This window comes from Triticum dicoccoides, chromosome 7A (genome assembly GCF_002162155.2).
Source record: "Triticum dicoccoides isolate Atlit2015 ecotype Zavitan chromosome 7A, WEW_v2.0, whole genome shotgun sequence".
Classification (NCBI taxonomy): Eukaryota; Viridiplantae; Streptophyta; class Magnoliopsida; order Poales; family Poaceae; genus Triticum; species Triticum dicoccoides.
Window position 1 is genome coordinate 553,436,284 of NC_041392.1, and position 12,451 is coordinate 553,448,734.

At 47.9% G+C, this 12,451-nt stretch overlaps 1 protein-coding gene across 2 annotated transcripts; it reads left to right on the plus strand.

The window, feature by feature from the left end:
* The first annotated feature begins 1,255 nt into the window (after positions 1 to 1,255).
* LOC119327614 (lactoylglutathione lyase-like) lies at positions 1,256 to 4,954 on the plus strand. Of its 2 annotated transcripts, XM_037600711.1 has the most exons (9): positions 1,256 to 1,383; positions 2,106 to 2,236; positions 2,333 to 2,457; positions 2,802 to 2,866; positions 2,947 to 3,162; positions 3,277 to 3,324; positions 3,405 to 3,512; positions 3,592 to 3,744; positions 4,715 to 4,756. In XM_037600711.1, the coding sequence occupies exons 2-9, from the start codon at positions 2,118 to 2,120 to the stop codon at positions 4,754 to 4,756; spliced, it is 876 nt and encodes a 291-aa protein (XP_037456608.1). In that variant the 5' UTR covers positions 1,256 to 1,383; positions 2,106 to 2,117. The 2 variants fall into 2 exon arrangements, with proteins under 2 accessions (XP_037456608.1, XP_037456609.1); XM_037600712.1 differs by lacking the exon at positions 1,256 to 1,383 and having other exon boundaries at positions 2,118 to 2,236; positions 4,715 to 4,954.
* The last annotated feature ends 7,497 nt before the right edge of the window (positions 4,955 to 12,451 follow it).

Here is a 12,451-nt window from a genome sequence, read left to right on the forward strand (position 1 = left end):
GCTAGAGCTATATATGAGATTCCACTGTGCACGTTACATATGGATGATTTCTGGAGCTGGGTCCATGAAAAGAATGGGGTTTTCTCGGTGAGGTCAGCCTACCGCATGCTCATCAGTACGAAAATGAGGAGGGAAGCCTGGCTTGAGGGCCGGTCTGACGCCTCCAATGCCGAGGGTGAGCAGCGAGCGTGGTCAAAGCTTTGGAAGGTGGACGTTCCATCAAAGGTTAAGATCTTCTTATGGCGCCTAGCACATAACTCCATGCCCACGGCGGACATTTTACACAATAGGAACATGTCGACGACCACAAACTGCAAGTTGTGTGGGGCTGAGGATTCTTGGCAACATTCTCTTCTTCATTGCAGCGTCACAAGATGCGTATGGGCCCTGCAAGACCCTGACATTTATGAAGTCTTGAACAATGCAAGGGAGCCGGATGCCAAGAGATGGATCTTTGCTATCATGGAGATGCTTTCGTCTGCAGAATTCACACAAGTGTTGGTGACACTATGGGCTATCTGGTTTGCAAGAAGGCAGGCCATCCATGAAAGTATCTTTCAGAGTCCCATGTCTACCCATACCTTCATCATGCGGTACATTCGGGAGTTGCAGGATTGTAAACCTAAGCAAAAGCCACGGGTAGGAGGGCTTGTTCCTCGAACTGGCTGGATCCCCCCGAAGCCGGGGGTGACCAAGATACGGGTAAATGGAGCGGTCTCAAGGAATCAAGGCGAGGGATCCATCAGTGCTATATGCAGGTCGTCAGATGGAGTTTTCCTGGGGCATCCTGCATGAAATATAGTGGAATAGCTGAGCCAGCCACTTTGGAGGCCCTCGCATGCCGTGAGGCTCTGGCACTAGCAACGGACTTGCACCTGGAGAGGATTCTCGTTGCATCTAATTGTCAAACTATGGTTCGAGATATTCAGAGTCGTCGGACAGGTGGTTCATATGCTACGGTCATCAAGGAAACTAACGCGAGAGCGGCAAGTTTCCAACAATGCTCTTTCATCTTTGAAAGAAGAGATTCAAATGTTGAGGCACATAGCCTCGCTAAACACGTTTTTATCTGGATCCGGAGCGCCATGTGTGACTGTTAGACCCCAGACTTGATTTGTATTCCGATGAACATTATTAATTAATAAAGCAAGAGTGTTTAGACTAAAAAAAATCTGACCTGCTTTGGGAGGGGTGCGCTTTTACAGCCCGTGAGGCAGCACGTCGCCATCAACTCAATTATTACAATTCTGTCTATAAAATATAAAGAAACTCCATCATACTCGTGAGTACTACCGTCGGTGCCCCCCTCTCTTCTCCTGGGAAGCCTCTAGACTGAGCTCCTCATCAGCGTGGGACGGATCTCTACCCGATCGTATTTCCAGGGTGAGCATCCCCAAATCCATCTCCTTCATTCCCGCCCCCCGCTTGCTTCCTATACGCGCCGGTGCACAGTTTTCCGGTTCCCCGTTCTTTTCTGCCTGCTTAGATTTCTTAGGTTTCTGGAGTAGTACAAGTTAGATGGCCTCCTTCTTTTCTTCTTGGGATTCGTATCTGTATATAATTTGATTTGTTTCAAGCACTGCGGCTGGGCAGGATTTTTGGCAAATAGAGTAGAATCACGGGGGGAAATCCCCCGATCCAATTTTTTTTAGAACCACCCCCAATCCAATCCAACTATGTGTGCAGTTTGTTGGAGTTTTTTTTACTTTGATTTAGCAGAACCTCTCGCTGCCGTGGTAGCGACTGGGCTGCGGGGAGGTGTTCATGGAGGGGTTGGGATCCTGCCGCCGTGGCGCAGGGATTTGGGGGCTGGAGCTGCTACTTATCTGCTGCTGCTAGTTGCTGCTACTAATTTATCCAGTGGTGCTGCTGTTACTTATTTATATAGTTAGGATAATTTAGATAGAGGAGTGCTGTTCCTATTTTATTTTTTTGTGGTTTTATATGATCTAGGAGATAGGATATAGGCAATCTGCAGGAAAACTAGAAAATTTTGAAAGGGAATCTTTTTGGACCATTGTCTATATAGATATACACACAAGCTGCCAGAGATGCTCTTACCTCTTTCCTTGCTCTAATAATTGAATGCATAACAACTCTTACAGGTGACAGCAGGGATGGCTACCGGTAGCGAAGCTGGAAAGTCTGCTGAGGCAGTGTTGGAATGGCCTAAGCAGGACAAAAAGAGGATGCTGCATGCTGTTTACCGTGTGGGAGATCTCGACCGCACAATTAAGTATGTTAGCCATACTTTTGGAGTTTGTTAGATGGTGATATTTGCAACATGATTACTAGTATGTTTGTGCTAATGCCAGTGATTTAATTCTCATAGGTGTTACACAGAATGCTTTGGGATGAAGCTGCTGAGGAAAAGAGATGTCCCAGAAGAGAAGTACACCAATGCGTTTCTTGGATATGGACCTGAGGATACTAATTTTGCACTTGAGCTGACTTACAGTATGTTCATCGGTCCACTCACAATTGTTTCTAATGCAACCAGTTTGATATTCTTGTTAATGTTTGGGCAACGTGTGTATACACCTCAGTGGGAAGATTGGCAAACTAATGGGGTCATATTATTCTCTCTAAATACTCCCTCCGTCCCAAAATTCTTGTCTTAGATTCGTCTAGATATGGATGTATCTAATACTAAAATGTGACTTGATACATCTGTATTTAGACAAATCTAAGACAAGAATTTTGGGATGGAGGGAGTATGAACCGATAAACTATTTTGTGGGACTATAGTGTCATTCTTTTCCACCTTCTGTTGTGCTAATATGCTCTTTCTCGTTTGATAGATTATGGTGTTGACAAGTATGACATTGGAGCGGGCTTTGGACATTTTGCCATCGCAAATGAGGATGTATGTATCGTTTACCTGCAACATCTTACCCTTCATGTTACAGACCCTTGGGCTTGTTTGATGTCGTGGATGCAATGCAGGTGTACAAGCTGTCTGAGACAATTAAATCATCTGATTGTTGTAAGATCACTCGTGAACCTGGTCCTGTCAAGGGAGGGTCCACTGTGATTGCCTTTGCACAAGACCCAGATGGTTACATGTTTGAGCTTATCCAGAGGGGTCCGACGCCTGAGCCTCTCTGTCAAGTTATGCTTCGTGTTGGTGACCTTGATCGGGCTATCATGTTCTACGAGAAGGTATTGTATTGTAAAATGGGAGGTTGTTTGAAATGTTGGAGACAATATCCTTTCTGTATATTCTCTAGAACAATAGTTATATGTGGGATATTCTAACATTTGACTTTTATGCAGGCCCTTGGGATGAAGCTTCTGAGGAAGAAGGATGTGCCTCAGTATAAGGTACATCACATGACAATTGTGTTTTCATGCCATTTGTCCTCTAAATTTTGATATACTGAGCATGTTTATGATTTGTGCAGTACACTATTGCCATGATGGGCTATGCTGAGGAGGACAAGACCACTGTTCTGGAGTTGACATACAACTATGGTGTCACGGAATATAACAAGGGCAATGCATATGCTCAGGTATTGACAAGTTTTCTTCTGCGCTTATTTCCTCTTTTAAGTTTTGGCATTTCTTAATGCTTGTGTTGCCTAACTGCAGGTTGCTATTGGCACTGACGATGTGTACAAGAGCGCCGAAGCAGTTGAGCTGGTTACCAAAGAACTAGGTGGGAAGATTCTAAGGCAGCCAGGGCCACTGCCAGGGCTGAACACCAAAATCACCTCTTTCCTTGACCCAGATGGCTGGAAAGTGGTATGTTTTCTGGATGTCTTATGCATAACACTGCTTTATTTGAATTGAAGGGGTCATTAACAGTTAATGATGAATGCAAGATGAGCTTGCTGTAGTCAATGCTTGGTTTATAAAATCTGAAGAGCGTACTGTAGTCAACGTAATTATTGCCAGTTAGTACATATTCCGCCCGTCTCTGAGAAGAAGGCCTATAAATTTGAAATTTCGTCTGAAGCCAAAACGTAAATTGTCTGAACATGTTTCTAAGAAAAACTATCAACAACTACAATTCTTAATAAAATATATACTATGCAAATATATTTTACTGTGTATCTAATAAATATACTGAGTATTAACTTGGTACTGTGGACTGTGGTTCTTCATAGTTTTAACTACGAACTTGGTCAGACTTTGCACCGCTTGACTTCAGGGAAAAAAATTTATAGGCCTTCTTTTCAGAGACGGAGGGAGTACATAGTTTCAAAGTCTACTAATTTATTGGCACCTTCAAGGCCAAGCTGTTACTCTGTAAAATAGAAACTTGGAAAACAGCATCATCTTAAGTTGGTTTATATTGATAGTCCGAGCTGTATTTCCTCTAGTTGTGTCTCTCACCGTCATCCATTGTCTAGATAATGGAAGATAAACTTTACTCCCTCCATCCCATAATATAAGAGCGTTCTTGACACTAACTACACTAGTGTGGAGAACCCTCTTATATTAGGGGACGGAGGTAGTAGTAGATTTGAGGCGTCACCCACTTAATTAGCAGAAAGCATCCTAAGCGTCACAAAGCAAATTAATAAAGTGAGATGGAACTTCACCTTAAAATTCGCTGCAGCATGGTTGTCAATACTGAACATGATTCCTTAAAGGTAGTATGTGAACTGGCTTGCACGCATGATTGATTACAAACTGATGTAGTGATTGCTAACCAATTATCCTTGGCCACAATATCAGTATGTGACTAATGTTATTCCTCCGGTTGCAGGTTCTGGTGGATCATGCGGACTTCCTCAAGGAACTCCACTGAAGACGAGCAGGCTCAAATTGTGTCGCGAGGAGGCAAACCTTATGTTAGCAATGGTCTGTGTGATTGTAATAAAACAAACCTTGTGTAGTAGCAATGGTCTGTGTGTGATGATGTAATAAAAGGGCAGCCTCTTCCGCTCGACGAACATGCGGTGATTGACCTAGCGTTATCAAGTTGCTTGCAGTTTGATTGTCACCACAAAGGTGATTGTTAGTTCTTGATAAACATGAACTGGGGACTAGATTGTGAGAGGTGATTAGTATAGTGCGGGAAAAGGAGGAAGATGCACACCTACAGCGTATACTATACCCGATTTCTACAGAGAGAAAGAAAAGATCGCCCTGATCGTATGTTCATCTTAGAGCAACTCCAATAGCTTACGTATCCCTGAAAGAACAACTTCTTTTACGAGAAGTTGGGGAAAAAAAGCCTCTTAACAGCTCTCATAAATCTCAAAAAAGTTATGGGATGTAAAAATCACCTCCTCCGTTCTGCAAGTTTAGTTTACGGGAAGAAGGCGTTCCCGTATAATTTTGGTGGGCTGCAACCGCAAGAAACTTCACACGCGCAGCCTTACTCGTGGCCACGCACCACTGCCGCGAAGAAAGATGGCCATTAGAGCAACTCTAGCAGACCTCGCAAAACGCCCTGGCCCGTAAAACAACAGTCAAATTGCGGGTCGGGGTCAAAAAATCTGCACAATCAAACCTCGCATCCCGTCCCGGCCCGTAATTTTTTTTGCGGGGCGCGACAAATCTTCTCCCCCAACCTTTATCTTCATGGACTGGGAGGCCGACCCGAGCTCAACCCCTATCCCGCGCGAGATTTGGCGGGAGGGACATTTCCGCGCGCCCTTTCCCGCTCCCCGCACCCTCTGCCACCACTGCCCCTCCTCCGCAAGCTCCGGCTGCTCCTGCCCGGCCGTCCCTCGCCACCATGGACGATCCCATGTTGTCCCCCGTCACCGTCGAGGGCGCGCACGCCCCTTCCCCTCGGGCGGATCTCGTCGCCGACCATGTTGGCCCCACCGCCGTCTCCCAAAACCACGCCGCGCCTGTCCGCAAGCGGCAGGGCAACATGGTCGTGCAGGGCGGGAATCCGGCTTCCCCCACCGCGATGGCCCGCGCTCCGGGCGCCAACGCGGCAGCGCGATCCCGGCCGGCGACGGAGAAGGTCGGCAAGTCGCGGGCGTAAAGCGGAGGAAGGTTCCGGCTTCAAAGAAGCCACCTTCTTCAACCTCTCGCTCCATCCCCCCTCAAGGAGGTGCTCCGGCGATGCCGTACAACGGTGTCGCTCCCCCCGCGAGCGAGTGTTCGACAAAATGGCCGGAAAGTATGCGTCTTCGGTCTTGGCGATTCCCTTTCATTTTTTGCCATTATTCTCGATAGCACGTGACTTGTTATCGTTCGCTATAGCGGTGGTTCGAATAATGCAACAACTGAGTTTGTGAACTTGTTGGACATGAACGCGGTTGATATTGATCAAGCCCCTTTCGAACCATTCGACTATAATGAAACAGAGGGCGGCATGGATGATCATGGTTGTGCGGACGAATTGGAGGAGATCGAAGCGGAAGCGTTTGAGCAATCACAAGCAAAATCTGGGAAAAGCATAAGATCGAAGAACTACACGATTTTAGAAGATCAAGCTTTGATTCAAGCATGGAGTGTGGTGTCTCTTGATGCATGCATGGGTACTTCTCAAACATCCTAAAGATATTGGTAAATGATCGAAGATCAATACTTCCGCATTATGGCAAAGCATCCCAACAGGACTCCACGCACATTTCGGTTGCTTCAAGGGCGTTGGGAGAATATCAAGCCTATGTGCAGCCGTTGGGAAGCTTGCTTGGAGCAAGTACGCAATGCACCTCCAAGTGGCACCGTGGAGTCCGACTATGTGAGTTTGTTTTGCCTTTGTTCAAATTGTGCATCATCATATTGCATCATGGAAAATGATTAGATCACTTTGTTCACATTGTGTAGGACAAGATTGCTCAACATAGATACAAGGACATGGAAGCTTCGAAAGGAAAAAAATTTCAAACTAGAGCATTGTTGGGAGTTGCTCCAAAAGTGCGAGAAGTGGAAATTGATCGACAAAGAATCCCCACCAAAGACAGGCTCACTTACAAACATGGATGAAGATGAGGATAATGATGGCCCAAGAAATTTGCACAAACCCGATGGCGACAAGAATACCAAGGAGAAGATGAAGAGAGAGCAAGAAGCATCGAGCTTGAGGGAGAAGATTGATGCCATGGTGCAATCCAATGAGTCGATGTTGTTGAAGTCGTTGGAGATCAAGAAAGAGTTGGCCGAGAAGAAGGCGAATGAGAAGCAAGAAAAGTGGCAGTTGCTCAAAGAAAAGGGGCTGCGCAAAGCTGCCATCGAGGAGAGAAGAGCACGCGCCGCTGAAAACAAATCCATGTCCATGTTGCTCGCTGAAAAGAACAAGATCATGTCAATGAACCGCAATGACATGGACGACCTCACCAAAACATGGCATGATATGGCAAGGAGAGAAATCTTGAAGAGAAGAATGGTGGCGTCGGCCGGTCCGTGCTATAGTTCCGGTGATGTTTTCTCCGCTCCATATGGTGGCAATATGGATGATTTCGATGCGGGAGTTGGAACAAGCGCCGGAGGTGGATTCGGTGGCCCCGATGAACTTCAAGGTGGACTCGATGGCGCGGAGTGAAGATCGATCAAGATGATGCCGGACATGGGCGCAAGCCTTTTGCAGGGCTCTCTTTTGCGTTAGCCGTAATGAACTTGGCTTCTATTTTGCGCGTAAAACTATTTATGTCATTTGAATTTGAATTTGTTTGTGAAATCCTATGTCAAATGCAAGATTTATAATTTATCTGTTTTACGAATCGTCGTGGTGGTGTCCGAGCAGATCCCGTAGAAGCCAACCTGTAAAAAGGCATATTTCGCAAATATACTTATTTTACGGATCTGTTTGAAGGGTCTATATCTGTGCCAACCCGCGCCGGCTTGCAAAAGCGGTTTTACGCGAACTGCAAACGTGTTTTGCGGGTCGGCGTGGAACCTGCTGTCTCTGCACCGTGCAAAGAAAAAAAAGACAGATGGGCAAATAAAAAATGCGCACACTCCATATCGAAGTGGTAGCAGGCATGTAATGAGACGACCAAGGCAACGGCCGAATCAAGAATGCCAGTAGACAAATATCAATTCTATGTGAATTTCGAGTTTGCTAACCACATGTACCATGTGGTGTCAACCATGTCCTTAGGCCGGTATATAAGCAGCTCACCTTTCCTTTCCTTAAGCGATGTGGTACTAAAAGTATGCACAGGAGCAACCAAAACTTTTACTTTTCGAGAAATAGCAACCGAAACCTGAGCCCGCGGACAGATCTGGAGCCCCATAGTCTGGGCTTTCTTATAGCCCAACAGGCCGGCAACTAAAGAGGATATCCCACAATCAGCGTTATGTTTGCCAAGAAAAAAATGATGCTCAAAAAACTAAAAATAAATGACAAGGAAGACCAACGTTTTTTCTTTTCTTTGCGGGGTGGAAGACCAACGTTATTGGCCCTGCCTGGACGACATTGCGATGCTGAACAAGCCCTCAGGTAAATCATATCCAACTACTAGCATTCAGTGGACATGATGCATGTTGTCTTTGGTCAAACGATGATCGATTGTGGGATGAACAACACGACTTAGTTGAGCGCTCCGGCGGCCGTCTGCCTGCACAAGGAGCACGGCCAGTATGCAGCTAATCCAGTTACTCCTTGTTTATGCTAATATTAATTTTGCGTCACACGTGAGAACCCTTTATTTGCGACATTGATATTTTTCCCTTGCCTTGTATGGCTAACGGTGATGTACTGCTATTAGTTCTTTCTATTTTGGTTCATGCTTTTTTCCTATTCAAGCTGCTCTGATGTGTTTGCGCTTTAAGTTTTTCAGCTGCAGCCTGCAGGGGCCTCAAAAGCTATGATGGATTTGGACTACTGGAGATGCAAAGGACCTCTTTTGTGTTTTTACAGGCTTTGATCAGAATGTTTGGGTTAGGCAGGATTACAGGCTCTGTTCTCTTCTTGCATCAACTTATTTCAGGAGAGTATTTGACAAAAAACTACCACATTAGGGGTTTCCGTCCCACGAAACTACCACATTCAAAAAAGTGACTGATAACTACCTAAATTTTCTAATTTTATGATAAAAAACTACCACTTTTGAAAAATGATCCGTTTAGACGATTTGAACATGTTTATGACAGGCAGGACCCGCCCGTCAAGGCTGACGTGGCGGCAAAGTCAACTACGTTTGTTTTGACCGTCAGGTTAACCGTTATGATAGTGGGGCCCACATCAACCTTCTTCTTCCTCCTCTCTCTCTCTGGCATTTCAACAAACATCTTATGTGCATGGGAGGAGAGCAGGTGAGCTTCGGCCCGACGACGGACGCGAGCATGCTCATCCAGCTGCTCCTATGTCGATTTGGAGGAGGAGGTGAGGAAGCCAGGCACATCCTGCGTCGGTGGAGCTGAGCACGAGCGTAGGGTCCACGTCGCCGGCCGACTTGGTGCTGCGGGTGCTCTGAAGCAGTGTCGTCGAGGTGTACGCGGGCGTGGCTGCACCCAGCGGTGCTACTCGTCCTCCACCTAGCGTAGTCGCCAGCAAGCTCGTGACGCAGGCCGCCTGCGCCACGCTCCGCGGCGACCGGTCGCGCTCGCTCTGCGAGCTCGTCTGCGGCATGCCCCGGCGGCGCGCTGGTCGCCGCCGCGGAGCCCGCGTCCACGGCCGTCCCGGCGTATTATCTCACCTCTTGGTACAGGTACAGCCGGAGTCACTCTGTCACCGGCGGCCTGGAGTCATTCGTGCAGGGCGTCGTGTTGTTCGTCTTCCTTGCCACACTCCTCTTCCTCCTGGTCTTCCTGGTCGTCATCGCCGCGTCGGCGACGGCGACGGCGGTGGCGGCGCAGCCGCTCATCTCCCGCGTGCGTGGCGGTTGTGACCACAACCTCGAGCTGGAAGGGGGCGGGCGTGCAGTTGGTTGTGGTGAGCGTCGTGCTGGAGGTCGCTCTTCCCCTTGCCGTCGCCTCCTTCCCTTAGATGCACAGAAGGTGCTTGTTGAAATGCCTGAGAGAGACACGGGAGGAGGAAGGTTGATGATGACATGTGGGCCCCACCTGTCATAACGGTCAACTTGATGGTCAAAACAAACGGAGTTGACTGGGCCGCCACGTCAGCCCTGATGGGTGGGTCCCATTTGTCATAATCACGTTTAAATCATCTAAATGGGTCATTTTTCAAAGATGGTAGTTTTTTGTCACAAAATTAGAAAAATTTGATAGTTATCAGTCACTTTTTTGAATGTGATAGTTTCGTGGGAAGGGAACCCCTAATGTGGTAGTTTTTTGTCAAATACTCTATTTCAGGGCTTGTTTGAAGCAAAGGGAGTCTGGTCATGTTAGTACAGCTACATGGCGTTGTTGATGCTGCAGACAAACGAAGATAGGAGGCTCATGCTGCTTTTTAATCTCTATCTGGACCAGATTACTGCTTCGTTTCCTCAGTCTCTGTCAGATTAGTAGAACATCTACTTTTCTCCTCTGGCTGCCTTGCCATTTTGGTCATGTTGTTCATCAGTGGGGATTCTTGCTCCCTTGTTGCCTTCAAGGACTTCTATTCACCTCTAGCTTCTCAGATTCTGCTGCTCTTTCTTTCCTATTTCGTGGCAAATCTTGTAACTCTTCATGTACTATGACTTTAAGCTGAATGAATTGGCACCTGTTGGTAACCTTTCCTTTGTTCAAAAAAAAAACAGACAGGTAGTTCTTCGGGCCACCTTTGGCGGGCTGGATTGGTCAACTCTTGTGATAGAGGAAGAAACAGATGATTTTGATGTTCATGTCGAGGACACGATGTAGAGTATAATTTTGCTTGGTCTTAAGGAGGATGAGAGCGCGTGCCAGGCTGCTAATGATGCTAACACCGCTCATGTTGATGCTAATATCTCGGTCGTTGATGCCATTGACACTGATGGTGAAGCCTTACCCGTTGATCATCGTGCATCCGAGGAGCAGTTCACTTCCTTTGATAGGGATAATCCAAAGATGGTCGTGAGCGACACTTTTCCCTCAATGGATAACTTCAGAACGACACTCAAACATTATGCTACGTATTAAAAATGAGTTTGCCATGAAGGTTAATACGTCTCAGCCCAAAAAGTATATGGCTGTTTGTAAGGGCATCTTTAGCCGTTGGCCCTCCAAGAGGGGTAAAAAATCGCCCCCTGGGTACGCACTGGCGCTAAACCGCACACTGGGGGCGTAATGCCCCCCCAGTCGCGGCCCCCTACGGGTTTTTAAAATGTTTAAATTCGGCGCAAACACAATGCAAACACGGGCGAGTTCATTCAAATTTAAACATATTTTACAAAAAAAAAACCTACCGCGGGCTATCCCGCCGTCTCCCTCGCCGCCCGCCTCGCCGCCCGCCCACGCGGTTCTACATGCCGAGGAGGCTGTAGAACCGCGTGTAGTCACCGCCGCCGCCGTCGTCGTCGTCGTCGTCGCCGCCGCCGCCCCCGCCTACGCCTCCGCCGTCCCTGCTGCATCCCTCCCCCGGTTGGCGCGGCGGGTTGGACGGTCTGGGGGCGTCGTCCTCGTCGCTATCGAGGACGACGACACCATCCTCGTCCTCGCGCCCACGTTTGCGGGCGGCGATCTCCTTCAGGGCCCGGCGTGTAGGGGAACGTAGTAAATTCAAAAAAATTCCTACGCACACGCAAGATCATGGTGATGCATAGCAACGAGAGGGGAGAGTGTGATCTACGTACCCTTGTAGATCGCAACGAAAGCGTTATGACAACGCAGTTGATGTAGTCGTACGTCTTCACGGCCCGACCGATCAAGCACCGAAACTACGGCACATCCGAGTTTTAGCACACGTTCAGCTCGATGACGACCCCCGGACTCCGATCCAGCAAAGTGTCGGGGAAGAGTTCCGTCAGCACGACGGCGTGGTGACGATCTTGATGTTCTACCGTCGCAGGGCTTCGCCTAAGCACCGCTACAATATTATCGAGGATTATGGTGGAAGGGGGCACCACACACGGCTAAGAAAACAATCACGTGGATCAACTTGTGTGTCTAGGGGTGCCCCCTGCCCCCGTATATAAAGGAGCAAGGGGAGGAGGCCGGCCGGCCCTATTGGCGCGCCAAGGAGGTGTCCTCCTCCTAGTAGGAGTAGGACTCCTACTAGGAGGGGGAAACGAAGTGGGGAGGGAGAAGGAAAGGGGGCGCCGCCCCCCCTCTCCTAGTCCAATTCGGACCAAGGGGGGAGGAGGCGCGCGGCCCACCCTGGCTGCCCTTCTCTCTCTCCACTAAGGCCCATGTGGCCCATTACTTCTCCCGGGGGGGTTTCGGTAACCCTCCGGTACTCCGGTTTTCTCCGAAATCATCCGGAACACTTCCGGTGTCCGAATATAGCCGTCCAATATATCAATCTTTATGTCTCAACCATTTCGAGACTCCTCGTTATGTCTGTGATCACATCCGGGACTCCAAACTAACTTCGGTACATCAAAACTCATAAACTCATAATATAACTGTCATCGAAACCTTAAGCGTGCGGACCCTACGGGTTCAAGAATAATGTAGACATGACCGAGATATGTCTCCGGTCAATAACCAATAGCGGAACCTGGATGCTCAT

Excerpts from the sequence above, each read along its gene's own strand:
- LOC119327614 (XM_037600711.1), top strand. The coding sequence starts at position 2,118 with ATGGCTACCGGTAGCGAAGCTGGAAAGTCTGCTGAGGCAGTGTTGGAA. Across the intron at positions 3,163-3,276 it reads CTATCATGTTCTACGAGAAG|GCCCTTGGGATGAAGCTTCT; the intron begins GTATTGTATTGT and ends ACTTTTATGCAG. Across the intron at positions 3,325-3,404 it reads AGGATGTGCCTCAGTATAAG|TACACTATTGCCATGATGGG; the intron begins GTACATCACATG and ends TGATTTGTGCAG.